The sequence below is a fragment of the Pongo pygmaeus genome, chromosome 4 (assembly GCF_028885625.2).
Source record: "Pongo pygmaeus isolate AG05252 chromosome 4, NHGRI_mPonPyg2-v2.0_pri, whole genome shotgun sequence".
NCBI classification, from domain to species: domain Eukaryota; kingdom Metazoa; phylum Chordata; class Mammalia; order Primates; family Hominidae; genus Pongo; species Pongo pygmaeus.
The window spans coordinates 183,550,565-183,578,408 of record NC_072377.2 but is presented as its reverse complement, the minus strand read 5'-3'; the positions used below and the strand labels follow the sequence as shown (position 1 = coordinate 183,578,408).

General features: G+C 44.4%; 2 protein-coding genes and 1 pseudogene across 6 annotated transcripts in view; 1 reads left to right on the top strand and 2 right to left on the bottom strand.

Annotated features, from left to right (window-relative positions):
* Window positions 1-11,155, bottom strand: part of ZFP2 (ZFP2 zinc finger protein) — a 98,853-nt gene extending 87,698 nt beyond the window's left edge. Inside the window, exon 1 of the mRNA XM_054487625.2 lies at window positions 10,898-11,155. The gene's annotated coding sequence lies outside the window, so the exon portion shown is untranslated. The remainder of the gene's footprint in view (window positions 1-10,897) is intronic.
* Window positions 3,222-3,535, bottom strand: LOC129036464 (coiled-coil domain-containing protein 86-like; annotated as a pseudogene).
* A 224-nt stretch (window positions 11,156-11,379) lies between the features above and the next one.
* LOC129036461 (uncharacterized) lies at window positions 11,380-15,151 on the top strand. 5 transcript variants are annotated; one of them, XM_054487620.1, is made up of 4 exons: window positions 11,380-11,636; window positions 11,971-12,199; window positions 12,464-12,609; window positions 13,109-14,985. In XM_054487620.1, the coding sequence occupies exons 1-4, from the start codon at window positions 11,411-11,413 to the stop codon at window positions 13,111-13,113; spliced, it is 606 nt and encodes a 201-aa protein (XP_054343595.1). In that variant the 5' UTR covers window positions 11,380-11,410; the 3' UTR covers window positions 13,114-14,985. The 5 variants fall into 5 exon arrangements, 2 of the variants coding, with proteins under 2 accessions (XP_054343595.1, XP_054343594.1); XR_008502566.1 differs by having other exon boundaries at window positions 11,392-11,636; window positions 11,971-12,637; XM_054487619.1 differs by having other exon boundaries at window positions 11,398-11,636; window positions 11,971-12,295; window positions 12,440-14,972.
* Window positions 15,152-27,844: the final 12,693 nt, after the last annotated feature.

The window sequence follows — 27,844 nt, the reverse complement described above, 5'->3', positions numbered from 1 at the left end:
ATAAGTAAAGCCATGACACAGGGTGAAGTCACTATGAAGCTGACAGTGAGGAGGAGAAACCAAAGGACAAAATTAACAGTTTAAATGTCAAGACTTTGAGAACTCTAGCATTAGGAAGTCACAATCTAGGGGAGAAAGAGTGACCAGTGAGGCAGAAGAGGAATCAGGAGGGTGTGGTGTCCTGGAAGGCAAGTGCAGGAGTGTTTCAAAGGGAGGGAGGGATCATCTGTGCCACATGATATGGAAGGATCAACTCAGATGAGGACTGAGAATTCACCATTGGATTTAGCAACATGGGAGCAACTGGTGTTTTAGATTAAAACTCTTGGGGATAAGGATCAGAAGTTTGATTTGAGTGTGTTCAACAGTCAGGTGGTGGAAGGATGCTGGATACACACTGAGATTTTTGTAAAAGAAAAAAAGATATTGGGTGGTAGTTGATGAGAAAAGTGGGTAAACTGAGGCTGTTTTTAAAAAGATGGGAGTTAATATGTTTGTATAATGAGGTGAAAGAATCAGTGGGAAGGGAAAGAGCAATGGTGCAGAAGAGAGGAGACAGTTGCTGCGACAGTATCATAGAGTAGGCTAGAAAAACGAGGTCACTGAAGACTCGGAAACCTGCTTTTTTACACGTCCCACAGATGGTTTTATGTACCAGCATTTTGGAACCACTTATAAACCAAAAACAAAATTCTAAGGCCCCTCAACCATCGTTAAGACCCCTCGGCCAGAGCTCTTAAAACGTAACCTGAGAGACTGGTTCAGGCCATCTTGGGGAGTGGGGGTCAAAGACATGCCTCTACACCTCTCCAGCACTGACATCAACACAGACATTAAGTCTGGTAAGAAATATTTTGCAACCTCTTCTCTCTGAAGCCTGCTGGCTGAAAGCTTCATCTGCATGGTAAAACTTTGGTCTCCACAACCTCTCATCTTAACCCAGACATTTCCTTCTGTTAGATCCTAGGTCTTTAGACAAACTCAACCAATTGTTAACCTCCGCCTCCCGGATTCAAGTGATTCTCCTGCCTCAGCCTCCCGAGTAGGTGGGATTACGGGCTCCTGCCACCATGCCTGGCTATTTTTTTGTATTTTTTTTTTAGGAGAGAAGGAGTTTCACTATGTTGGCCAGGCTGTTCTCAAACTCCTGACCTCGTGATCTGCTCACTTTGGCCTCCCAAAGTGCTGGGATTACAGGCGTGAGCCACTGCGCCCAGCCTATCCCAGGAATTTAAGTATTTACTTACTCCAACCATTTTCTTACATTTCTAATTATCTTATAAATATTTACGCCTACGGATTCCATATGCTTATTTATTATTGTATAGATAGACGCAATTTATTTTCTGAAAATAACCACTACTAGCACCAGCAGAAGGTGGTGGATGCAGAGATGTACTGCCTGGACCCTCCTTGGGGAGGACTTGCTGTCCAGTTGTGGGAGTTTGTTTAGCGCCTGGCTGGCTGCTTCACGGTATGCCTGAGCCAAAGAGGGCACCCCCAGTGTTCAGGGCCTTCCCTGGGGAGCCTCCTCAGGTGCCTGAGGCCTGGGTATAAAGATTTGGCCACCTCTTCTTGGTCCAGCCAACTCTGAGGGGGCGATGCTTGTTCTGGCGTCCTGGCTGGCTGGCTGGCTGGCTGAGGTTTTGCTGAGCCTGCAACCCGTTTTGACTTCTGTCCAAGCCTGTTTCTGCTTGCTTTTTTCATAGGTTTATCCCTAGTAGGGTCCCTTGTATGCCTCAGGCCCTCCACTGCCTGCTCTGGATCACCTGGCCTGTGACACAGAACGCACATATTGTTTCAAACCCTCATTTTACTTAATTTACCAATATTTTGTAAAGCCATTTCAATGACAAAATAGTCGTTTTACTACTTGAATAAGGATCTTAATGTGTTTCAACAGTTGCGTATTTTCTTAATTTTGCTACGATAACGAATGTTTCTGTTTAATTCTTTAACTTACTACTCCTTTTTACACTTTATACAGAATCACAAGTCTTTTTCTGGGGTTGGGGGGGTGTGGTGTACGTGTGCAGGGTTGGCAGGGGGTGCGGTGTACGTGTGCAGGGGTTTGGAAACTTTGTGGCTTGGCCGTGGATCTCGTGGCCCAAGAGCCTCCTGTTCCACAGGCAAGATTGGCCCTTATGGAGTTCGAGTCCAACCCAGAAGAAACAAGGAAGCCTGGGTCTCCTCTAAGTGTTGCAGCAAGCTGGCCTGGGGTCCCCCAAAAGGCAGCCAGAGACAAGCCCAGGATCACCCAGTCTGCAGCAGGGTGCAAAGGTTTGGGGGTCCCCCACAAAGGCAGCCAGAGCCAAGCCCAGGGTCCCCCGAGTATCAGCAAGATCTACACCTTATACTATAAGACTCTGTATATACTTTATACAGTCTTACAAATAAATTCTTACAAGTGGAATAGCTAGATCAAAGTGTATACATTTGGAGAAAGACTTTTTTTTTTGACACATGACACATTTTGCTTGTTTACTATGTTTTCTCTCCATCAGAATGAAAGCTCATTGAGGGGAGGGACTTTTGTCTATCGTCTGTATTCCCTGGTGACTCGAATTATACTTGTATGCAACAGACACTCAATAAATATTTTTGTTGTAGACTGGGTAGACATGAGTTAGATCTTTGATGCTTCTGAGGAGTCTGGTTTGGAAAACAGGGTGCTAGGGAGAAACTGCTCCCTGCAATCTCCCCATTTTCATCTTTCAGTGTTGAAAAGTGGGGAGCAGCTGGATTCAGTTTGCTCAGTGACAGAGCCAGTGGAGCACAGAGGTGCCCAGAGCAGCCTTTGGAAAAGTGTAGGGGAAGCTGGATTCCTGACTGCCAGCCTTTGGGCCTGGGTTGGACCTAGGACCCCGAGACAGGACATACAACATCTGTGGGAGTCACCTGCTAGTCGCCAGCTCACTGAGGAACCGAAGAATATACTGTTCTTCGTCTGAAGGCACTTGGAGAAGGAGAGGAAGAAAGGAGGGGGCTGAATCTCTTCTCACTCCCATCTCTGCCAGATTCCAGACCCCCTCTGGGCCTCTGTCCCACACAGACCTGCCTAAAAGACATCAAAGGCCCAAGAGCCCTGCCCAGGGTGGGGGTCACCATTTTGCAGCCATAGGTTTGGAGTGCTGCCTCCAGCAGAGGCATCTGGCCAGTGGCTTGAGGTGCTGTGTCTGACACAGTTGCTGGCCATAGAGGGCCTCGGGGCTGTCCTGAGCTCAGACCTTGGCTGCTGGCTGCTGGGACGGCCGGTTCTGCAGCAGGGGCAGGGTGTCCCGCTTCTCATGGAGCACAGCTGCTGTGTCCTCGCCAGCTTAAGCTTGGTGGGGCTTTGGATCACTTGGACAATCTCCGCCTTCCACTCGTTCTACAGGTGATGTTTCAGGTTCTTGGCCCAGCGCTGTTTCTTCTCCTGGCAGTGCCTTTCCTTCTCCTTCTCCAGGTTAGGGGCAGAATCCTTGGCAAGCTTCCTTTCCTGCTGTTCCTTCATCTTCCACTGCCAGGATGTGTGCAGGGGCTTGCCCTGAACCATCTGGGATAACTTTTTCTTGCAGTGGTCCTTCCACACCCACCCCAATTTGGGCCTCCCCTTCTGGATTACAGGAAACTCCTCCTCCTCCTTCAACTTCTTGGATACTGGAGCCTGGGCTGAAGAACCTTTTTCCTTCTTTGACCCATGGCCACCTGTTACCTCTCCCCAGCCAGAGGCAGCTTGCTTGGCTCCTGCTGATCCCAGCAGGGAGCCAGGTGCCTTGGGTGTCAGCTCCCGTACTGGCCGTGATGGCTCTGAACTCGGCACTTGCTGACTGGGGTAAGGCTCTGGTGATCCTGGGCCTGGGTATAGGTGCTCATGCCACCCCACCCCCGGGGTCAGCTCCTCTGGACTCTGGGCCCACTCGGAGGCTGGTTCTCCCTGGCTCTGAGAACACCATGGTGCCTCCTCACTTGGCTTTCGCTGACATTGTGGGGATTCAGAGCTAGACTCTAGCTGTCTTTGAGGTGACTCCAGGTATAGATCTTGCTGATGCTCAGGGGACCCTGGGCTTGGCTCTGGCTGCCTTTGTGGGGGACCCCAAACCTTTGCACCCTGCTGCAGACTGGGTGATCCTGGGCTTGTCCCTGGCTACCTTTGGGGGGACCCCAGGCTGGGTTGCTGCACACCTGGAGGAGACCCAGGCTTCCTTGTTTCTTCTGGGTTGGACTCGAACTCCACAAGGGCCAATCTCGCCCACGAAACTGAGGAGGCTCTCACGCCATGAGACCCACGGCCAAGCCACAAAGTTTCCAAACCCCTGCACACGCACACCGCACCCCCCGCCCCACCCCAGAGAAAGACTTTTGATTCCTAGTTCCCAAAGGCTCTCAGGGACCGGGCCTGGTGGCTCACGCCTGTAACCCAGCCCTTTGGGAACTCAAGGCATGAGGATTACTTGAGGATAGGAGTTTGAGACCAACCTAAGCAACATAGTGAGACCCTGCCTCTGCAAAAAAACAAAAAAAACCCCAAAAACAAAACAAAACAAACCAAGAAACCTCTCCCAAGGCCAGCACCCACTTTCCTTTCTCCTCTGGCAGTTTATGGCAGTGCCAGTTTCCGTGTGCCCCCGCCAGCCCTGAGCATTATCTATTTTTAAAACATTTCCCTGTCTGAGAGGAAAGACATTATTCCACCATTGCTCTAGTTTGCCCATTAGCCCTGCACACCCCCAGCCACCTCTGTGATTTGCCTGCTTGGGTACTGAATGTCACCAGCCTTAAGGTTCTCCCGTCACTGAGGCCAGCATGCATTGACCACCAGGAGGCACTGCTCCCCTGCCAATGTCCTCTGGTCGCACCTGCTCCAGGACACTCAGCTGCGTTTCTGAGCCAAGGCTGCAAAGTTCCACACCAGCTTTTCAATCAGTAAAGGGCATCAATACCCTGAGGCGGAGACTCAGGTTTCTAGGATGTTGTTGTCGCCTCCAGCTCAATTTCAACTATGGTCAGTTGGAGCCAGGGTGGGGAATCTGCAGCTTGCAGAGGGGACTACTGCGCCTCCTGCCTGAGGCAGGCTGGGGGGTAGAGGCGGGCTGGGGGGGTCATTGTCCTCGCAGAGTTTAAGGCGAGTCTGGGACAGGACCCCACCACTCCCTCCAGATCTGTGGCATCCTCCAGGACTCCAGCACAGGACGCGCTCCAGGAGCCTTGCTACTTCAGGGCCTCCAGTGGGCGCAGTCGGGGTGCCCGCCCGGCTCCTTTATCAGAAAGGGCATCTGTGGGATGTGGAGCCAGGATCTGTGGGATGTGGAGCTCCTGGATCACGTCATCTCTTGCTCCTCACAGATACATAAGGGAAAATGGAGGCTCCCAGGGCCCAGTTAACTCGCTCTATTGACAAAGAACCTCCTGGACCGGACTCCAGCCAGGCCCCTCTGAGCCCCGTTCTCATCAGGCCTCAGCCTTGGCCTGTGGAGACTTGAACAAACACTAGCAGTTACCAGCACTGGAGGCCACACCCCTCAGATAACACGAGCGCCCCTTAATTGCCTGCCTGAGAAAACTGGATGCTGCCAAAAGGATGTACTGTTTGTTCTGGCAGCTGTGACAAGACCTCTGTCTCCCGTCCCTCTGGGAGGATGACAGTTTCCAGATGGGGAGCAGCACCGGGGCCAACAGCACTCAACCAACCCTTTGCAATTGTCACTTTCCTGACTCTACTGAGCGCCCCCCCCCAACCCCTTCTTTATTCCCTCATTCTCCCTTTGAAACTCAGTCACCTCTACAAATCCAAGTTCAGTCCAGCTCAGGCTGGACTCTTCCCTAGTGCAACAGTTGGTACTGATGAAAATCTTCCCTTACCCCTGTAATTGGAGCCGGATTTTGTTTCTCTTTGACAAGTGGCATAATGAGTGGTAGAGTCAGGATCCAACCCACTTCTCCCTGAACAACACCCCTCTCCCTCTTTCAGACCATCCTCCAGCTTCCCCTGACACCCCCCCCCCTTCAACCTGTAAATCTCAGTCACCAACTAGAATCACTGTACCAGTTACTTAGAGCAGCAACAACTTATTGGAAAAAGATTTTTGTTGTTGTTGTATTTTGTGCTTTTTCTGCCGTGTTTTGCCCAGGCTTTGTTTGCCCATCCTCTGATCCTCTATTAGGATATTAAAAAAATTAATATGCCTTTTTTGAGCAGTTTTAATTTTATAGAAAAACTGAGCTGAAAGTACAGTTTCCACATACCCCTCCCCTCACAGTTTTCTCTTTATGAACGTCTTTCTCAGTATGGTACATATTCAAATTACTGAGCCAATATCAGTACATTATCATTCACCAAAGTCCATCTTTTATGTTAGGGTTTACTCCTTGGGTTGTACGTTTCATGGATTTTGACAGATGCATGATGACGTGTATCCATGATTACAGTCATACAGGATGTTTCACTACCCTAAAAATTCTTCATGCTGCCTAGTTTTGCCTTTTCCAGGATGTCATGTTTGGAGTGATTCAAGTGATTCTCAAGCCTCAGCCTCCTGAGTAGCTGGGATTACAGGTACCCACCACCATGGCCAGCTAACTTTATATATATATATATATGTGTGTGTGTGTGTGTGTGTGTTTAATATATATTTTTAGACAGAGTTTCACTTTTGTCACCCAGCTAGAGTGCAAAGGCATGATCTCGGCTAACTGCAACCTCCACCTCCCAGGTTCAAGTGATTCTCCTTCCCTAGCCTCCTGAGTAGCTGGGATTATAGGTGTTCACCACCACACGGGGCTAATTTTTGTATTTTTAGTAGAGATGAGGTTTCACCATGTTTGCCAGGCTGGTTTTGAACTCCAGACCTCAGGTGATCCACCTGCCTCGGCCTCCCAAAGTGCTGGGATTACAGGCATGAGCCACCATGCCTAGCCAACTTTTTGTATTTTTAGTAGAGATGGGGTTTCACCATGTTGCCCAGGCTGGTGTCAAACTTCTGACCTCAAGTGATCTGCCCACCTCAGCCTCCCAGAGTGCTGGGACAACAGGTGTGAGCCACTTTGCCCGGCCCAGCAATTGACTCTGTCGCCCAGGCTGGAGTTCAGTGGCGCAATCTCAGCTCACTGCAACCTCCGCCTCCCGGGTTCAAGCGATTCTCCTGCCTCAGCCTCCTGGGTAGCTGGCGGCCTTACTTCTCACTGGCCACTGTAAAATGCAGTTCGGTCAGAAATGTAAACTGCTCCTGACTGGTTCTATTCTTTCCACATCTTCCATATCTTTTGCTAGTCCTGTTTTTGTAGTTTCTGTTTGTTTTACTATATATGGTCATTACTAATCTTTTTTTTTGCAATTATAACAAACTTCTGTAGGTGGTAAAGTATCCAGTAGGATGTGAGCTCAGTCTTTACTGAATAAAAAGAGGAAGGAAACATTAGCCAGGTGTGGTGGTGCACGCCTGTAATCCGTAATCTTAGCCACTTGGGAGTGGTGCCGAGATTGCACCACCGCATTCCAGCCTGGGTGAGAGAGACTCCTTCTCAGGAAAAAAAAAAAAAAGTGTGTGTGTGTGTGTATATATATATATACACACACACACGTGTGAATATACATATACACACACATATGTGTAAATATACATATATATACACACACACACGTATATATATAACTCTTCATGACCTTGCATTTTGCAATGTCTTCTTAGATACCACATCCAAAGCAAGAGTAACACAAGAAAAAATAAGTTGGACTTCATCAAAATTAAAAACTTTTTTGCATCAAAGGACATTATCAAGAAAGTTAAAAGACAAGTACTATGGTCTGAAGGGTTATGTTTCTCCAAAATTGTTGAAATCTTCACCCCCAATGTGATAGTATTCAGAGGTGGAGTTTTGGGAAGGAGATTAAGTCATGATGGCTCTGCACTTATGAATGAGATTAGTTCCCTTATAGAAGAGGACCCAAAGAGCTTCTTTGCCCCTTCTGCCATGCAAGGTTACAATGAGAACACAGCCATCTATGACGGAGCAGACCCTCACCAGACACTGAATCTGCAAGTGCTTTGATCTTGGACTTCCCAACCTCTAGAACTGTGAGAAATAAATTCCTGTCGTTTATAAACCACCCAATCTATGGGTTTTATTATAGTAGTCCAGACAGACTAAAACAACCACCTACAGCATGAGAAAAAATATTTGTCAAGTCATATATCTGACGATAATCTAGTATCCAGAATATACAAAGAATACGTATGACTCAAAAACTAAAAGGCAAACAACAAATTTAAAAATGGGCAAATAATTTGAATAGATATTTCTCCAAACAAGGTATACAAGCTATGTATGTATATATGCATAACTATATATAAATATATATTTTATATATATATACATACGTAGTATACAGCATTACTAGTCATTACGGAAATACAAATCAAACAACGAGGTATTATTTCACACCTACTAGGATACAATCAAAATAAATGTAAAATAACAAGTGATAAATATGTGGAGAAACTGAAATCCTTTTACATTGCTAGTGAGAATGCAAAATGGTTTGGATGCTTACTCTCTTCTTTCTTTTAACAATGTGTTCTTTATCATTCTATTCAATAGCTTACATATCTGCATATTTTCTTGGGCTGTCTACATGATACACAAATATTTGGACACAGACAGAAAAATAAATCGCTCATCTAAAAGCTTTTCAATCTGACACATAAATTCAGTTTATTTGAAAACGGAATGTTCAAGTGTTACTGTACAACTTTTACTATGGTTCACGTTTGTTAATATTTGCTAATATCTTAAAAACAAAAACAAAACCCACAAAATGCTTTGATTTTATAATGTAAACATCTGATGTCTAAACTAATCAATAAAATATTTTTTGTGTTTTAAATAATTGTATTCTATTTTATTTTGTTGCTGTGTAATTTCATAATAGATTAAATACTAGCTGATGCTCGTCAGAGGTAAACTAGTGAATTATCATCCCATTAAGATAAACTTTGTTTCTGCTAAGAAACATCTTAATTTAAATTAGAATTTAATGTAGGAATTTACTAAATCAAGTACTAAGATTTTATTTCTCTTACTAAATGGAGGATATATGTAAAATTCAAATACATTCAATTACTCAATTTATTCTTTACTATCATGAGAATATAGACAGCATATTTTACACAGAGCATACACAGCTTTACCTTCATTGAATTACAAATAAAATATACGTATATATAAATAAATATATATAGTTCAGATATTAAATGACAGAATTTACTTATTTACCTGTGAGAGATGGAATGTGATTCTAGCAATCATTCCAGGTACAATAACTGGTTGAAAACTGGACATGGGCTGGGCACTGTGGGTCACGCCTGTAATCCCAGCACTTTGGGAGGCTGAAGTGGGTGGATCATGAGGTCAGGAGTTCAAGACCAGCCTGGCCAAGATGGTGAAATCCTGTCTCTACTAAAACTACAAAAATTAGACGGGCGTGGTGGTGGGTGCCTGTAATCCAGCTACTCGGGAGGCTGAGGCAGGAGAATCGCTTGAACCCAGGAGGCAGAGATTGCAGTGGGCAGAGGGCTACTGCACTCTAGCCTGGGCAACAGAGCGAGAGACTCTGTCTCAAAAAAAAAAAAAAAAAAAAAAAAAAGAAAATGGGACATGAAGTAAATTGATATGATTAAAAGAAACTACATCAAGTAAATTCACTATAAAGGCAAGACCAACCTCTTGAGATAAGGAATGAGAGGCTACTTATTTTGACCAAGTTAGCTCAATGATTTGGGGAACCAAGGACTACACGGATACTCATTTTGTTCCCCCACCCACCCCCGCCACCACCAAAAAAAAACTTGAGAACCCATTATTTCCCAATTCATGCTTCTACTTTCACATAAAAGTTGATACTCCAAAATCAACTTAAATTTTACTAATCAAATTCAATCTTCCTAAAGACAAAGAGAAACACTTCACAAGAGTTAAGCCAACAGAAAGATAGGGAATATGAAACAACAAAGAACATCAATAAACCAAAATTAAATGTTTGGAAAGATAACAAAATTGGCAAACGTTTATTTAGGCTAAAGAAGAAAAAAAAAAGAGAAGAGAATCAAATTACTAAAATCATCAATAAAAGAGAACACCATCACTGCCAGTATTACAAAACAAAAATGATTAAAAGAGAATGCAATGAAAATCTTATGCCAAAAAAATTAAGATGGCCTAAATATAATGGATGAAGTCCTAGAAAGAGACAAACTAGAGTAAAAGAGAAATAGAAAATATAAATAGATCTACAGAAGGTTAAAAGATCAGATAGTAATTTTAAAAACTTATAATAAAAATCCCATCTCAGGGAGCTTCCCAGGTGAATTCTACCAAACACTCTGAGAAATTAATATCAATTGTTCACCAACTGTTGCAGAAAATAAAAGGGGAGAGAACACCTCCCAATTCATTTTATAAAGCCAGGATTACTCTGACACCAAAACAATTATCACAAAACAATATAGACCAGTGTCTTTCATTGTTTTATAAAATCAAACATATTCAACAAAACACCGCCAAACGAACTCCAGCAACATATAAAATAGATAATGCACTACGTGCAAATGTGTTTTACCCCAGGAATGCACCATTGATTTAGTATTTCAAAAATCAATGGATGCAAACACCACATTAATAGAATAAAAGACAAATATATGAGCATCTCAACAAAAATAAAGCATTTGAGAAAAACCGTATTTTTGCAAACCTTCTCTCCCTCCCGCTCACCCCCGTTCCTCTCTCATCCACTCTCTTTTTCCATCTACCCGAAAATGTTTTCCCCAGTCTTTCCGCAAAACCTTCTCTCCCTCCTGTTCACTACCCGTTTTTCCCCCCTCCATGTACCCCCCCAATTTTTTTTCCCACCATTTTTCCTCACCATCTTTTTGCAGTGCCTTCTCCTGCTCGCCATCCTCTTTTCCCTTTGGCACTAAGCACTCTCTCTACCCCTCCATCTACCCCAAAACTATTTTCCCCTTCCTACCGCTCCACCCTCACTGCAGTCTCTGCCACCACCAACCGCAGCGAGGGGAGCCGCGGTGCCGAAAGCTATAAGCCTCAAGCATGCGGTGGTGGCTATCCCTGGTCCTGGTCCTCTAAGCTGGGCACGGAGAAGCTCGAGGAGCATACACAGCCTGGAAAGGCCTGACTCCCCTTCAGCATTATTTATACACAGAGGTTATGCATATGAGGTTCCTAGACTACATGTTCTGATTGGATATGAGAAAAACCAGAGGCCTACTCTGATTGGACTTTACTATCATGTTCTGATTGAATGAGAGCAAGTCTCAGGACAACCAATCAGAGTGTGAAAATAAAGTCCAATCAGAGAAGGCCTAGAGATTTCTCTCATCCAATCAGAACATGTAGTCTAGAAACCTGCCGTGAGCCCATGTGCATGCTGCGGAGGCCTCCTGTGATTTTAGGCTCTTCTGTATCAGCTTGCGGACCTGCTTTGTTTCTGCCTTGGAGGACCCGGAGAAGGGAGCTCAGCCGCCTGTTGCACGCTGGAGGCTGGAGCCTTGCAGCACCGCGGCTCGCCTCGCCTCGCTGCAGCATTGGTGGTGGCGAGGGAGAATGTAGCGCGTGTCGGAGTGTAGGAGGGCGGCCAGAGAGAGGTAGGAGGGTGGCCAGAGCGGCAGTAGGATGGCCAGAGCAGGAGAAGAGCAGGTTGGGGGCGCTATCCGGTGCTGCAATGCCCGTGGCGGGGATGGGTTGTGGACACTATCGGGTGCTACACTGCCAGCGGCAGAGGGGTGGTTTGGGGGTGCTATCAGGGTTACACTGCCCGCAGCTGGCTCTGGGTGTGGGCGCAGACCGAGGGCTACATTGCTGGCACTAGGGGCCAGGTTGGGGTGGTATTGGAGGGGCTGCATTTCTGCCGCCGGCAGCAAGTTGTGGAGGTGGCCGGTACAGCAGTGGCCTCCGAGGAAGGGGTCTTTCTCTTCCTAGAGTCAAGGCTCCAGAGGGTGAACTTCTCCTGCTCGTGTTGGAGCGTGGCGGGTGCACAGAGTTTTCGTGGCAATTCTCTGAGCACAGCAGGGCCCCCACACCCATCGTGGTTCCCCGGCCCTCTTCCTCTTGTTCGTGTTGCGGAGACCATCCGGGACCCCCGAGCATGGAATAGTGGGCACCACAGGGGCTCAGGGCCCTGTGGGTGGCGGAGTCACAGTGAGAACCGGTACTTGGGTGGGGAGGACTGGCTGGGTCGGAGTTTCTGCTGTTCCTACTCCCCAAAGAGCGCCGGGCACTGTGGTGTCTCCAGTCCCCATCCCAGGTCAGGAGGCCAGCTTGGGCCAGGAGGGGAGGTTGGACTTAGAGGGTGGGTGTGAGTGCCTTCGCTGAAACCAGCCCTTGCCACCCAGTGGCCAGCATGACAAGGTGAGGCTCTAACACTGCCACTTTCTGCATCCTGTTTTAGAGTTATTTGGCTTTGTCCACCCAGGCGCTCCGAGCCAGGCTGGAGAAGGAGGTGGAGGAGAAGGTTATCTATGGTGAACCGGAGACGAGTTTGCAGATGGCACAGTTCTGCGGCTCGCCTTCTGCGGTTGTGGTGGCGACGGCAATGGAGACTGCAGCTCGACAGGAGCGGTAGAAGGGCGCCCGTGTTGGCTAGGTGGTAGGAGCCTTGTAGGGTGGGCCGGTGGATGGAAGGTGACAGCGCAGCGCTGGTTGTGTTGGCGTCGGCACTAATGGTGGCGGCAGCAACAAATCTAGGGCCTGGGAAGGGGGAGTGGGGAGTAGGAGCGCTTTGGGGCCTAGCCCGGCCTGGTATAGGTAGGAAGCTGCCGGTTCTGTACCGCAGCCCTCGGTGACAGGTGGCGGCATAGCCAGGGCAAGGAGGAGTCCTCTCTTTTCTCCTGCAGTCTCTGGAGGGTGCCCTCCTCCTGCTGGCACCTGAGCCAGCTGTGAGTGTGGCAGCATTGCCTCATTCTTAACAAAATTTAGGGGTTGACTATTTGTGTATTTTTTTGCTTGTTTTTTGTTCCGATAGTCTTGGATTTTTTTAATTTCATGAATCGGGGAGGGGAAAAAAGGTATCATAACGAGCCTTCTAATTCTTGCATCTGTTCTTTTTCCTTTCTTCCAGTCTAATCTTATCATCATCATCATCATGTTCGTCTTCATTTTGTTACGCTGCAGCTTCTATTTCTTGTTTTTATGCTTGTTTCTCATCATCCTTTTGTTTCTTTATCCCAAGGAATGGCCTTAACAAACAAAAACTGAGTTAGAAACTACTCGTCACTGTGTTGTATTTTTAAAATAATCAGCCCCTTAACTTTGGAGCCGGTGGGGAGAGAGATTGAGAGGGTGCGAGTCACCTCTGGAAGGCTGGGATTTGTTTTTACTGGGAAGAAAATAGGTTCTTTGTCATCACAAGCCTTGTGTGACACCAGCAGCTCCTCTTCGCCCCACTCTCACAAACCACAGCACCCAGACTGGTGAGTCCAAACACACATGCACACATATACACACATTACATTCATGTGCACACATGTTCATGTGCGCATATAGATACATGCTCATATACTCAAGATAGACATTCACACGTGTACACACATTGCACACTTGTGTGTGCACACACATACATATACATGCACACCCATACAGGCACACACACTCACATATACGCATTAACATTTCCTGTTTAACGTTTTCTGTTTGCCCCTGGTGAAACGAGTGCCAGATGATACTGCCCCACCATTGTGATGCCATCAGTAGGCAGACGCGGGGAAGTTTGGTCACAGCCATGGTGCCAGGTTTTGAACTCAGCCTCTGAGCTGAGCCTGGATCCATGGACCTTTCTCAATGTCCCTCTGCTGACTCCACACCCCATCCCCAACACCAGCCCCCCGTGGAGAGTCGGAGGGTTAGGGGCTGTGTGTGCAAGTGGACATTATTGTAGATGCTTCTGTAATGAGGACGTGCAGGAGGAATAAAGAATTTCTGTGTTAAACACTGTTAGCCTTCCTCTGCCGTTTAGCAAAAATCCCAAGGAGAGGAGAGTGATGACGGGACAGAAATAGGAGTGAGAAACAGGAAGAATGGACAAGATGATTAGAAGGCTGAACGAAGGAGAGAGCAAACTAAGATGAGAAAAAGCACTGCAGAAAACATTCTGAAGGAGAGAGAAGGAGGGGCAGATGGGGAAACAAGGAGCAGGTGGAGAGAGAGATTCAGAGGGTGCGAGTCACCGCTAGAAGGATGGGATTTGTTTTTACTGGGAAGAAAAAATGTTCTCTGTTATCGCAAGCCTTGTGTGACACCAGCAGCTCCTCCTCGCCCCACTCTCACAAACCGGCACCCAGACTGGTGAGTGCAAACACACATGCACACACTTACATACACGTGTACAGTCATGTGCACACACAGATACTAACATGCTCATATACTCAAGATACGCATACATTCACATGCACACAGACACGTACTCACATGCACACGCGTGTGCGCACATACACACTCACATGTACATGCACACCCATACAGGCAGGCACACACACGCTCACACACATTAGCATTTCCTGTTTAACATTTTCTGTTTGCCCCGGGTGAAACTGAGTGCCAGGAAATACTTCCCCACCATTGTGATGCCGTCAGTAGGCAAGCTGGGGGGAGTTTGGTCACAGCCATGGTGTCAAGTTCTGAAGAGGTTTATGCTAGTTTGGGTTTCTTAGCATGAGCTAGATCTTCCCTGACAGTGGCATCTGGCCCCAGCTCCATGCAGTCCTCACCAAGTCGTGTTGCCTGTGCATCCTGTTTCATCTTCCAAAGCTGGCTTCATCAGTGGCCTGTGAAGTTGGCTGCAGAATCATCGAAGTGTGGAAATAGAGATCAGAACTTTACATAAGTGTATTTTATCTAACTTTTTAAAATTCCCTATTTTTTGTATATGTTTAATAATGTTTATATTAGTGGATTTGAGCATTTAAGTGATCATTAAAAGTACAATATGGCTGCATGCTCAGAAAGATTTTGCTTTTAGCTATGTTACCAGGGAAGCTTGGTGGTCATTTTTCTCTGTGTCGTGTCTTGGACAATCTTTTGGTTCCTTTTCCAGTTCAGTCAAGTGTCAAGAGAGTTCTCATCTCTCTTCCTTCTAACCGCATGATTAAAAATCTTCAGTAGCTTCTCAGTGTTTTTAATAGAGTCATGAAATATGAGTGTCTTGTCTTTTTTTTTTTTTTTTTTTTTGAGACACAGTCTCACTCTGTTGCTCAGGCTGGAGTGCATCTCGGCTCACTGCAAGCTCCACCTCCCGGGTTCATACCATTCTCTTGCCTCAGCCTCCCGTAGCTGGACTACAGGCACCCGCCACCACGCCTGGTTGATTTTTTGTATTTTTAGTAGAGACAGGGTTTCACCGTGTTAGCCAGGATGGTCTCGATCTCCTGACCTCGTGATCCACCCGCCTCGACCTCCCAAAGTCCTGGGATTACAGGCGTGAGCCACCGTGCCCGGCTGAGTGCCTTTTCTTAAAATATATAAGATTTGTCTTGCGTATTTTCAGCCTTATCTCTTTCTACACCGTAACTAGCACCCTGGACTTTGAATTTCTGGGATGAGGCTTCATCCTGCAGTCTGTTTTCCCCTTGCTTGATAAAACAACTTCTTTATCCTCATTGCCCACCTGTTTAACCTTGACTCATTCCTTGGGACTCTACTTAAGTAACATATTCTCCGGTAGTTCTTTCCGGATCGCATAGTCTTGTTAACTAGTTCCATAGCATCTTGCATTTTTGGTGACTACAAGAGAGCAGGGAATGTGTCTGGGTTGTCCAGATCCAGTGGTGTGCTGGTAAATGCTTAACAACTGACTCGCTGAAAAACACAAAACTTGGCTTGTAGTATTTGCACATTTCTATGTTGTAGGTAGGGATATCATGGCCAGATTTAAGCTACCAAGCTGATGTCACTGAATGATGAGTTGGGATGAGATGGATGCTAGCATACCATCCTAGGATAATTCTACCATACAGATTGAGTAGATGCACCATGAACATAGATAATAAAATATACTGAAATAACTAGAATATGAGGAGTCTTAAGTATTATTGTTGTAATATAATTTAGTTGGAAGTTTATAGAATGCATTTTAATGATGACTTTATTTAAGAATAAACTCTCAGAAATTCCTGAAAATGTAATAACCTGTTCTTATGCAATGGTATGAGCCGGGACTAGAGATCCCTTGTGTCAGGCACAGACAGGTCACATTTTTTGCATTGATGGCAGACACTGGAATAAGCCAACATGTATATGTGCTGCCATTTCTTGCAATTTACTGTGCCTTTGAATTATCGACTTACTCTGGTAAAACTGGGATGTTTTGCATTATACTAGCTTTTATATGAGAATGTGTATACAAAAGAGAAATATATACAAGTGCAACTAGATACTCAAGGCCACTCCAGTAGTGCAACTGACTTACTAAGGCATTAACATTGATCTAGTGAAGTTTAATGACAAGCGATTGGCTTGGATAAATAAATGATAAGACATTAATCTTGCTCTGTTGAGTAGGCAAAGTGGAAGGAACAATGGTAACATTTTATTGCTCAGAATCCCCATTTTGCTTTTCATCTCCTTATTTACCAATCATTAAGAGGTGAATTATCAGAAACACACTTTACTAGTATTTGCTTGCAGCTAGTTAATTGGTAGTTTTGACTGAATTACTTTAGTTCAACCCAAGTTCCTAAATGGATTAAACATTTGACTGAAAAGATTCTTTAGAAGAAAATACAGACTGTTTCACAAGATTATAATGACATATTGTGTGGAAATGTAGATTAAGGGCACTCAACACATTTCTGTTAATCCAAGTAAATGTCCCTAACATGGATATAAGAGTAAATGCCACCAGGGTTAACAAAAGTTGGTGCAAAATTTTGACATTTTAATAGCTATGTAGTAGGGGATTTCAAATATTATTTTCTACACATTAACTGTTAACATTTAGGTCCTATAAAGAAAAAGTTTTAAAATGCCCTAGAATATAATACTTTTTTTTGTAATCAGTGTTTCTAGATGAAACAGACTTCAACTTTATTTCTAAAAATCAAAAGCTGTTAGAGCCAGAAAGGTTTTTAAGATTGAATCTAAGCCTTTTTTCTTGTGGATGAGGAAGCTGGAGCCACATGTGAATATGGACAGCTCTGTTCTGTTTGAATCTGAGTATTGGAATGTGTGGTTTACCATTTGAATGAAGAACTGAGCAAGTAAGAGCTTGTCATTGTTCCGGATGGTGCTCAGGCCTGCACTCGACTCTGTGCTGCCCCATCATCCTGGATGACTCTCTCCTTTGTTATATTTGCAGAGAAAGCTAAGGAGGCATATTAGAAATCCATAGTAATGTAGATAAATTTTGTAAATTTAAATAAGATTGGTCACCATTCTTACGTAATTCAGAGCAAAAGAAGGGATTTTTTTTTTCTATTTTTTCGCATCTTGCTTGCCATTATGAAAGTGGCATTCAGCTTTGAATCATTTCCGGTGATGTGATTTTCAATATTGTTGTCTGTGACATTTTGACAATTAAAATGCTTAATGGAAATGCTGCAATGCTTTTTCTTCTTTTCATTCCCCCTGTCCTCAGTGGGGCTATCTGTGTTTGTTGGCTAGGAAGCCACAAACTGGTTGTATTGTTGTTGCTTTGTTGTCAGACTGGCAGAGTTATTGATAAAGTTTTCATCTTTAGAGTTATAAATGTGCCACTTAAATATTAGAGCTATTTTATCAATATTAAAGTACTTCATCTGCCTAATTAAAAAGCAGCCAAGCATTTGTTTGATTTTCTGTAACTACTTAAAGATTTTTATTTTCAAGCCAGAAACTTCTGCCTGCAAAAATGTGAACCCAGTGAGAAGAAATGAGAAGTAAATTAATGTAAAAGTTAAACTGAAGACAGTGATATTGCATTGTGAAATCTATTTGCCTGAGGACAATCAGTTGCTGGTTGAAGATCGGACAAGCGAAGTCACCCCCTGAGCTACACTTGATCAGAGTCACCACCAGGGGTGACTGCACTAGGCCAGGAGAGTAGAGAGTAGATTAGCATCTCACTTCCCCATGGGTCTTGAGCACCCTGTAAATTTTTGAGCTGCTGTGCCTTTTACAATAATAATAGCCCTGTCCTCAGGCTGCAGCCCAGAAATGTGTAGAATCCCTGCATTGGTTGAGGCATCTTTGGATCCAGAGAAGTGGCTGGGATCTTGGGGCCCTGCTGCTTGCTAGAGTCTGAGTAGTATTTGGGGAGGAACCCGAGAGGACTTCCTGGCCTCTGCTGGAGAATCTGATAAGAGATGGAGGATGGAGAAGGCTGAGCCTTGTGTCCTGCAAAGATCCTGAGGGCCAGAGCCACAGGTAGGTCAGCTCAGTAGGAAGGAGAAGGGATTCTGGAAGCCAGTTCTTCATGGGATGCTCTCCAATAACAGAAATATTCATGTGAGCCTCTAAATGAACCGTAACAAAACCCTCTTTGAAAACTCCTAAAAGGGTTCATGTCTTTTTTTTTGAGACGGAGTCTCACTCTGTCGCCCAGGCTGGAGTACAGTGGCACGATCTCGGCTCACTGCAAGCTCCACCTCCTGGGGTCTCGCCATTCTCCTGCCTCAGCCTCCCCAGTAGCTGGGACTACAGGCGCCTGCCACCACACCTGTCTAATTTTTTTGTATTTTTAGTAGAGACGAGGTTTCACCATGTTAGCCAGGATGGTCTCGGTCTCCCGACCTTGTGATCCACCCGCCTCGGCTTCCCAAAGTGCTGGGATTACAAGTATGAGCCACCGCACCCAGCCCATGTCTTTTTTTTTAATGAGACAGAGGGTCTTGCTGTGTGGCAGAGGCTGGTTTCAAACTCTTGTCCTCAAGCAATCCTCTGGCCGTCAGCCTCCCAGGGTTGGGATTATAGGCATGAGCCACCATGTGTGACACCTAAGAACTTACTTACGTTTTTGGAAATTGATCTCAACTTTGTCTGCAGAAATCAAGTTGTAATTTTGGCAGTGGTTTGAGATTTTAAATCTGTTTCTGAGTATTTGCAGGGTTTTGAATGGAAATTTAAAATACTTGGGTCATGGAATGTTAACAGAGTGCATTTTAAACAGATCCCCAGGAGTAATTACTTTTTAATTTTATTTTTATTTCAATAGTTTTTGGGTAAAGTGGTTTTCGGTTACATGGATGTGTTCTGAGATTCTAGTGAACCCATCACCTTAGCAGTATACGCTGTACCTAATATGTAGTTTTTTATCCCTCATCCCCCTCCCATCCTTTCCGAGTCCCCAAAGTCAATTATATCATTCTTAGGCTTTTTTATCCACGTAGCTTAGCTCTCACTTTTAAGTGAGAACATATATTTGGTTTTTCATTTCCGAATTACTTCACTTAGAATAATGGCCTCCGGCTCCCTCCAAGTTGCTGTAAAAGGCATTTGTTCTTTTTTATGGCTGAGTGGTATTCCATGGTGTATATATACCACGTTTTGTTTGCTTGTTGGTCGATGGGCACTTAAGTTGCTTCCACGTCTTTGCAATTGTGAATTGTGCAAACATGCATATGCATGTGCCTTTTTCACATGATGACTTCTGTTCCTTTGTGTAGATACCCAGTAGTGGGGCTGCTGGATTGAATGGTAGTTCTACTTTTATTTCTTTAAGGACTCTCCATACTGTTTTCCGCAGTGGTTATGCTAACTTACATTCCCCACTAGAAGAGTAAAAATATTCCCTTTTCACCACATTCCTGCCAACATCTACTGTTTTTTTGACTTTTTAATTATGGCCATTTTTGCAAGAGGAAGGTGATATCTCATTGTGGTTTTGATTTGTATTTGTCTGATGATTAGTGATGCTGAACAATTTTTCATGTGTGTCTGCTTGTATATCTTCTTTTGAGAAACGTCCATTTATATCTTTTGCCCACTTTTTAATAGGGTTATTTATATTTTGCATATTGATTTAAGTTCCTTATAGATGCTAGATATTAGACCTTTGTCAGATGCATAGTTGAAGAATATTTTCTCTCATTTCATAGGTTGTATATTACTCTGTTAATAGTGTCTTTTGCTGTGAAGAAGCTTTCATTTAACTAGGTCCCACTTGTCAACTTTTGTTGGTGTTGCAATTGCTTTTGAGGACCTAGTCATAGATTCTTTCCCAAGGCTGATGTCCCAAATGGTATTTCCTAGGTTTTATTCTAGAGTTCTTATGGTTTGAGGCCTTACACTTAAATCTCTGATCCAGTGGCAAGACCAACATTCTTCAAGAGACTCATCTCATGTGTGACAACATCCACAGGCTCAAAGTAAAGGGATGGAGAAATATCTACCATGCAAAAATTACTATTCTTTTTTTTGAGATGGGCTCTGTCACTGAAGCTGGAGTGCAGTGGTGTGATTTTATGGCTGGCTGCACTAACCTCCCAGTCTCAAGTGATCCTCCCACCTCAGCCTCCTGAGTAGCTGAGACTACAGGCATGCACTACCACACTTGGCTAATTTTTGTATTTTGTGGTAGAGATGGGGTTTTGCCATGTTGCCCAGGCTGATCTCCAACTCCTGTGCTCAAACAATCCACTTGCTTCAGCGTTCCAAAGTGCTGGGATTACAAGCATGAGCCACCGCGTCCAGCCCAGGCATTGCTATTCTTATATCAGATAAAACAAACTTTACGGCAATAAAAATTAAGTAGGAGAATGAAGGCCGTTACATAATGATAAAGGATACAATCCAACAAGACTTAACTACCTTAAATATATATTCAGCCAACATTGGAACAACCAGATTCATAACACAAGTTCTTGGCCTACAACATGACTTAGACAACCACACAGTACTAGTGGGAGACTTCAACTCCCCACTGACAGCATTAGACAGATCATTAACACAGAAAATTAACAAGGAAGCTGGACTTAAACTCAACACCTGACCAGTTAGACCTCTAATAGTTTTCTACAGAACACTCCACTCAACAACCACAGAATATACTTTTTTCTCATCTGCACAGGTAAGACTCTCTAAGATCAATCACATGCTCAGTCATGAAGCAAGCCTTAATAAATTTAAAAAAAAACCTGGACGGGCCCAGTGGCTCACACCTGTAATCCCAACACTTTGGGGAGGCCAAGGCGGGCGGATCACGAGGTCAGGAGTTTGAGACCAGCCTGGCCAACATGGCTAAATCCCGTCTCTACTAAAAATACAAAAAATTAGCTGGACATGGTGGCAGGCATTTGTAATCCAGGCTGCTTGGGAGGCTGAGGCAGGAGAATCGCTTGAACCCAGGACGTGGAGGTTGGAGGTTGCAGTGAGCCGAGATTGTGCCATTGTACTCCAGCCTGGGAGACAAGAGCAAGACTCCATCTTAAAAAAAAAAAAAAAGAAGGCAGAAATTTAAAAGATCTTTCGAATTTATGAAAATTTAAAAGATCTTTCAAATTTATGAAAATTTAAAAAATCTTTCAAATTTATGAAAATAGGGACATAGCTTACCAAAGATTCCTGGGATGCAGCTGAAACAGTGTCAAGAAGAAAAAGTGTACATCACTTAAACGCATTCATCAAAAAGTCAGATCTCAAGTTAACAATTAATTTGGTATGTAAAGGAACTAGAAAACCAACCAGCACAACCAACCTCAAAGCTTGCAGAAACAAATAACTTAAATTGGAGAAGAACTTAATGAAATTGAGATGCAAAAATCTATACAAAAGATTAATAAAATCAAGAGTAGCTTCTGTGAAATAGTTAAACAAGATTGATAGACTGTTAGCTAAAGGAAAAAAAAGAAGATCCAAATAAATATAATTGGAAATGACAAAGATGGTATCACAGCTGATCCCACAGAAATACAAAGAACCCTCAGAGAATACTATGAACAGTGCTTTGCACGCGTGCACAAGTTAGAAAATCTAGAGGAAATGGATACATTTGGGAAACACACAATCTCCCGTGATTAAATCAGGAAAAGCTTGAAACCTTGAACAGAACAATATTGAGCTCAGATTGAATCAGTAATATACAACCTCAAAGAAAAGGCCCTGCACCAGATGGGTTCACAGCCAAATTCTACCAGATGCATAAAGATGAATTGGCAGCAATCCTATTGAAACTTTTTTTTTTTTTTTTGGAGACAAAGTCTTGGTCTGTTGCCCAGGCTGGAGTGCAATGGTGCGATCTCGGTTCACTGCAAGTTCTACCTCCCGGGTTCACACCATTCTCCTGCCTTAGCCTCCCGAGTAGCTGGGACTACAGGCACCTGCCACCACGCCCAGCTAATTTTTTTTCATATTTTTACTAGAGGCGGGGTTTCACTGTGTTAGCCAAGATGGTCTCAATCTCCTGACCTTGTGATCCTCCTGCCTCGGCCTCCCAAAGTGCTGGGATTACAGGTGTGAGCCACCGTGCCCGGCGCCTACTGAAACTATTTTAAATAACCAAAGAAGAGAGGCTCCTCCATAATTCATTCTCTGAAGCCAGCCTCAGCCTAATACTAAAATCTGGCAGGGACATGACAACGCGACAACGAAAGAAAACCTCAGACCAGTATTTGTGATGAACATAGAAGCAAAAATCTTCAACAAAATGCTAGCAAGCTGAATCCAGCAGCACACGAAAATGTTAATTCACCATGATCAAGTAGGCTTTATTCTGGGGATGCAAGGTTGGTTCAACATTTGCAGTAACAAATGTGATTCACTACATGAACAGATTAAAAGTCAAAACCATATGATCATCTGTATAGATGCAGAAAAAACTTTTGATAAAATGCAACATCCCCTCATGATAAAAACCCTAACAGGCTGGGCACGGTGCCTCCCAACACACTGGGGAGTGAGGCGGGAGGATGGCTTGAGCCCAGGAGATCAAGGCCCGCCTGAGCAACGTAGACCCATCTCTACCAAAATATGTATATATATATGCGCCCAGTGTGGTGGTGCATGCCTGCATTTTCAGCTACTCAGGAGGCTGAGGCACACAGATCACTTGAGCTTAGGAGCTTGAGGCTGCAGTGAGCTGTGATCACGCCACTGTATTCCAGCCTGGGCAACAGAGTGAGACCCTCAAAAAATGAAATGAGATGTAAAATAATAAACTAAAATGTGAGGAGCACAGTCAATAATACAAAGAAGGTGGGAAACATCTCCAGCGGGGAGATGTGTGTTGTTTTCCCTCTCTGTGTCCATGTGTTCTTATTTATCTCCCATTTATAAATGAGATTATGTGGTATTTGGTTTTCTGTTTTGTGTTAGTTTGCTAAGGATAATGGTCTCCAGCTCCATCCATGTCCGTGCAAAGGACATGATCTTGTTCTTTTTCATTAGCCTGCAATATCTGCATATTCCTACCTAGTACTTGACCACTTCAGCTAATCCTGTGTCACAAGCTAAGGTTCTGTGACTTGTAGCCTCCACTTTAGGGACTGTATTTTATTTTGTAGCTATTGTATTCTGAGCCTTGATCTTAGTGGTCCAAGATTATAGCATCAGCTTCCAGAGGCTGGAGGAAGAGAAAGTCAAGAAGAAAAAAGAGCATGATCAATATGCCTCTTAAGGCTCTTGGGAACTGCTAAATGATGCTTTGCTCACAAATCATCAGCTGGAAGGTAGAGACAGGGCCATATCTAACTAACAGAGGGGCTAAGTTATGCAATCTCCATCCTGGGGAGCCATATGCCTAGTCCAAAAATGGGGTTCTGTCACTTTGGAAGTGAGAGTGGTAACTAGGGCAGAACAGCAGTCTGCCATAGAAAGATATCAGTATAATTCCCATTTGGAAGATAAGAACACTGTGGTCTAAAGAGGCTGAGTGCTGCTTGAGAGTAAGTGGTAAAGCCGATTCCAACTTGTGTAATCTGTCTAGTACTCGCTAGTTATTTTTCCGGATCCTCTCCCTCCTCCTACCCTCCGTCCTCTGATAGGCCCCAGGTGTGTTTTTCTCCTCTGTGTGTTCATGTGTTCTCATCATTTGACTCTCATTTATAAGTGGGAATATCCCATATTTGTTTTTCTCTTTCTGTGTTAGTTTGCTAAGGATAAGAGTCTCCAGCTCCATCATGTCCGTGCAAAGGACATGATCTCATTGTATTTTATGGCTGCATAGTATTCCACAGTGTATATTACCACATAGTCTTTATCCAGACTTAAATGTAAGACCCAAAACTATAAAAACCCCTGACAGCAGCATAGGCAATACCATTCAGGACATAGGCGTGGGCAAAGATTTCATGACAAAGACACCAAAAGCAACTGCAACAAAAGCCAGATTTGACAAATGGGATCTAATTAAACTAAAGAGCTTCTGCACAGCAGAAGAAACTATCAGCACAGTAAAGAGGCAACCTATAGAATAGGAGAATATTTTTGCAAACCTTGCATCCAACAAAGGTCTAATATCCATCATCTATAAGGAACTGAACTTAAACAAATTTATAAGAAAAAAAGGTGGCTAGATGAACTGGTAGTTGAAGTTTCAACTTTGTGAGAAACTTACTCCTCCACCCCCTTGCTATAGACTGTTTGTGTCTTCCCAAATTGCCAGCACTAGAGTTCCAAGAAGACTGGAAGCATTGGCGGTTGCAGAAAAGCAGAGGCAGCTGTGGCAGCCCAGGCTGAGCAGGTGCAGGAGTTCCAGAGCCTTGGGGCCATGGCCTGGGCTGATGGATACTGGAGATGGGATCAGCCTGCCTGTGATGTGCACTGTGAGCAGCAGGCAGGGCCAGACCACCTGTTCTGCCCTCACGTGGTGCGCATGTGTGTTCCCCTCTCTCCCCACCCCCGCCATGGAGGCAGCATGGCATGTGTGACCTGGCATGGCATCCACAGTGAGGAGAAGAGAGGCGCTCCAGTTCCCTCAGGACCCCACTGGGTGCCGCTGGCAGCTTCCGGATGACTTGGGCCCCTGTCCTGGGGAAGAAACAGCTCCCGTCCCCGGTGCTGACTGCTGAGGAGGGAGCTTCCCTCTGTGCGGGCTTCTCCACAGCGCGACTGCTCCAGCTTTTTTCCTTCAAGGTGAGTATAGAGGGTTTCATTTTCTTCTGTGTTCTGTTTCTTCTTGTCAGGTTCTCAGTTGTTTTGTTCTTTCTCTGGTAGTATTTTAGTCTTTATTTTTCAGTGTTTTTCGTTTTCCCACCAAGGGCTTTTGAGGGTGGCAAAGTACCAGGCTGTGGTATTTTTAGGGGTTCAGGATTTTTTCTCAGGGAAACTCACCCATGTTGATAGACAGGGAAGCTGCAGCTGCTGGAATAAGGGGAAACCCAGCCCAGGCTGAGGGAAGGGGCCAGGCCCAGGTTTGGATGCAGGCGTCCAAGCCTCAGAAGGAGGAAAAAAGATCCTAACTGCCTCCGGGCTTCCATAGGTTTGAAAACGTGCGTTCCAGCCGTCAGGACACAGGGGCCGCGTTTCTCCATCCGCCGGCAGCAAGTGTCGCCTCCTGTACGTCCTGTCATGGCCACGTGACGGCGGTAGGGAGCTTCACTGCAGTTTAATGTTGTCTTTGCAGAAATATATTTCAGGGTCCCCGCCCAAGTTTCGGTGGATCTTGTGTTCTTTTTTCTCGTTGTTGTTGCTTCTGAGTACCGTGTATATGTTCTGTTCTGTATTTTCCGTAACAAGCCCTTAGCAGTTACGTGAGTCCCCCAAACCCTCTTTCAAACTTTTCTCATTGAGTTTGTTGTTTGCTTTGCCGAGCAGCAGCTTTTCAGTCTGCGTAGCCTCTTGCATATCTGTGTTTGCTTTTGTTGCTTGTGATTTTAGTGCCTAAGTAAAAAAAAAAAAATCATTCACATATAATTTCCATTCTCAATGAAATTTTACTCTTACGTGTTCCTTTTTTCTTTTCCTTTTCTTTTTTTTTTTTTTTTTTGAGACGGGGTTTTCGCTCTTATTGCCCAGGCTGGAGTGCAGTGGCGTGATCTTGGCTCACCACAACCTCCACTTCCCAGGTTCAAGCGATTCTCCTGCCTCAGCATCCCTAGTAGCTGGGATTACAGGCAGGCGCCACCACGCCGGGCTAATTTTGTATTTTTAGTAGAGACAGTCTTCTCCATGATGGTCAGGCTGGTCTCAAACTCCCAACCTCAGGTGATCCACCCGTCTTGGCCTCCCAAAGTGCTGGGATTACAGGCATGAGCCACTGCGCCCAGCCTTCATTTTCTTTTCTTTTTAAAAACTCTTTCCAACCTGTGGACATGGATTCAAGTTGCCCTGAAAGTAACCTCCCCTATCTTTGCTTACAGGAATTTTATTATTTTCATGGTTTCAGGTCTTGTGTTGAGGTCCACTTGGAGTTGATTTTTTGCATTGTGTAACAGAGGGTTCTATTTCATTCTTTTGCAATAAGGATATTGGTTTTCTCAAAACCATTTAATGAAGAACATCTCTTATCCCCATTGTGTCTTTCTGATCCCTGATGCTCATTCCATTTGCTATGGAGGTGTCTACCCAGTAGTGGGATTGCTGATCATATGGTAGTTACATTTTCTTTCTTTTTTTTGAGACAGTCTTGCTGTGTTGCCTAGGCTGGAGTAACATTCATTCCAATAAGAGTGAAATGGCACACTGCAGCCTCGACCTCCCAGGATCAAGTGATGTTCTCACCTCACCTTCTCCAGTAACTGGGACTACAGGCGTATCCCACCATGCCTGGCTAATTTTTTTTTTTTTTTGTAAGAGATGAGATTTTGCCATGTTGCCAAGGCTGGTCTCAAACTCCTGAGCTCAAGTGATATGCCCACATTGGCCTCCTACTAGTTGTGTTTTCAGTTTTTTGAGAGATCTCCAACTCTTTAGCATAGTTTATATACTAATTTATTTTCCCACCAACAGTGTGTAAGAGTTCCGTTTTCTCTATATCTATACTAGCATTCTTCTTTTTAAATTTTTTTTTTATGGCCAGGCACAGTGGGTCACACCTGTTACACCAGTACCTTGGGATGCTGAGGTAGACAGATCACTGAAGTCCAGGAATTTGAGAGTAGCCTAGGCAACATGGCAAAACCCCATTTCTACAAAAAAAAAACAACACTAGCCAGGTGTGGTGGTGCATGCCGGTAGTCCCAGCTACTTCGGAGGCTGAGGTGGGAGGATCACTTGAGCCTGGGACATCAAGGCTCAGTGAGCGGAGATCTTGCTGCTGCACTCCAGCCTTGGGGACAGAGTGTGTCCCTGTCTCAAAAAATTTTGTTTTAAATCTTTTTAGTAACATTCATTTCAATAAGAGTGAAATGGCATCTCAATGGTTTTGAAGTACATTTTTCCTGATGAATAGCGATGCTGAGGACCTTTTCTCTCACCTGTTGGCCAGTTTCATGTCATCTTTGCCGAGATGTGTATTCAGATTTTTTTGCCCAGTATTAGTTTAGATATGTATTTTTATACTTAGAATTTTGTTTTCTTTATACATGTTTGATAACATCCAGTTGTCACTCATAATGCACTCAAATTTTCAAACACTTTTGTTTTTGAGACAGAGTATGACTCTGCCACCCAGGCTGGAGCCCAGTGGCACCTCACACGAACACGTATTTTGGATACTTACAGTTTTGGGATGTAATTCGATATCAAGGATTGTAAGCCCTCCAACTTAGTTTGTATTTCTCAGGATACCTCAGATATTCAGGGCCGTTTGTGATTTCATGTGAATATTAGCATTATGTATTCAGATTTCTTAAATATTTTGTGTATAGTAAAGTACATTATTAGAGGGCATACTGAGACATTTTGTTTCTCTGAGATATATTGATATATGTGTGTTTTGAGTAATGATCAAACCAAGGTACTTAGCATATCTGTTTCCAAAGATCAGGTATTATTTCTCTGTTGAGAGAAC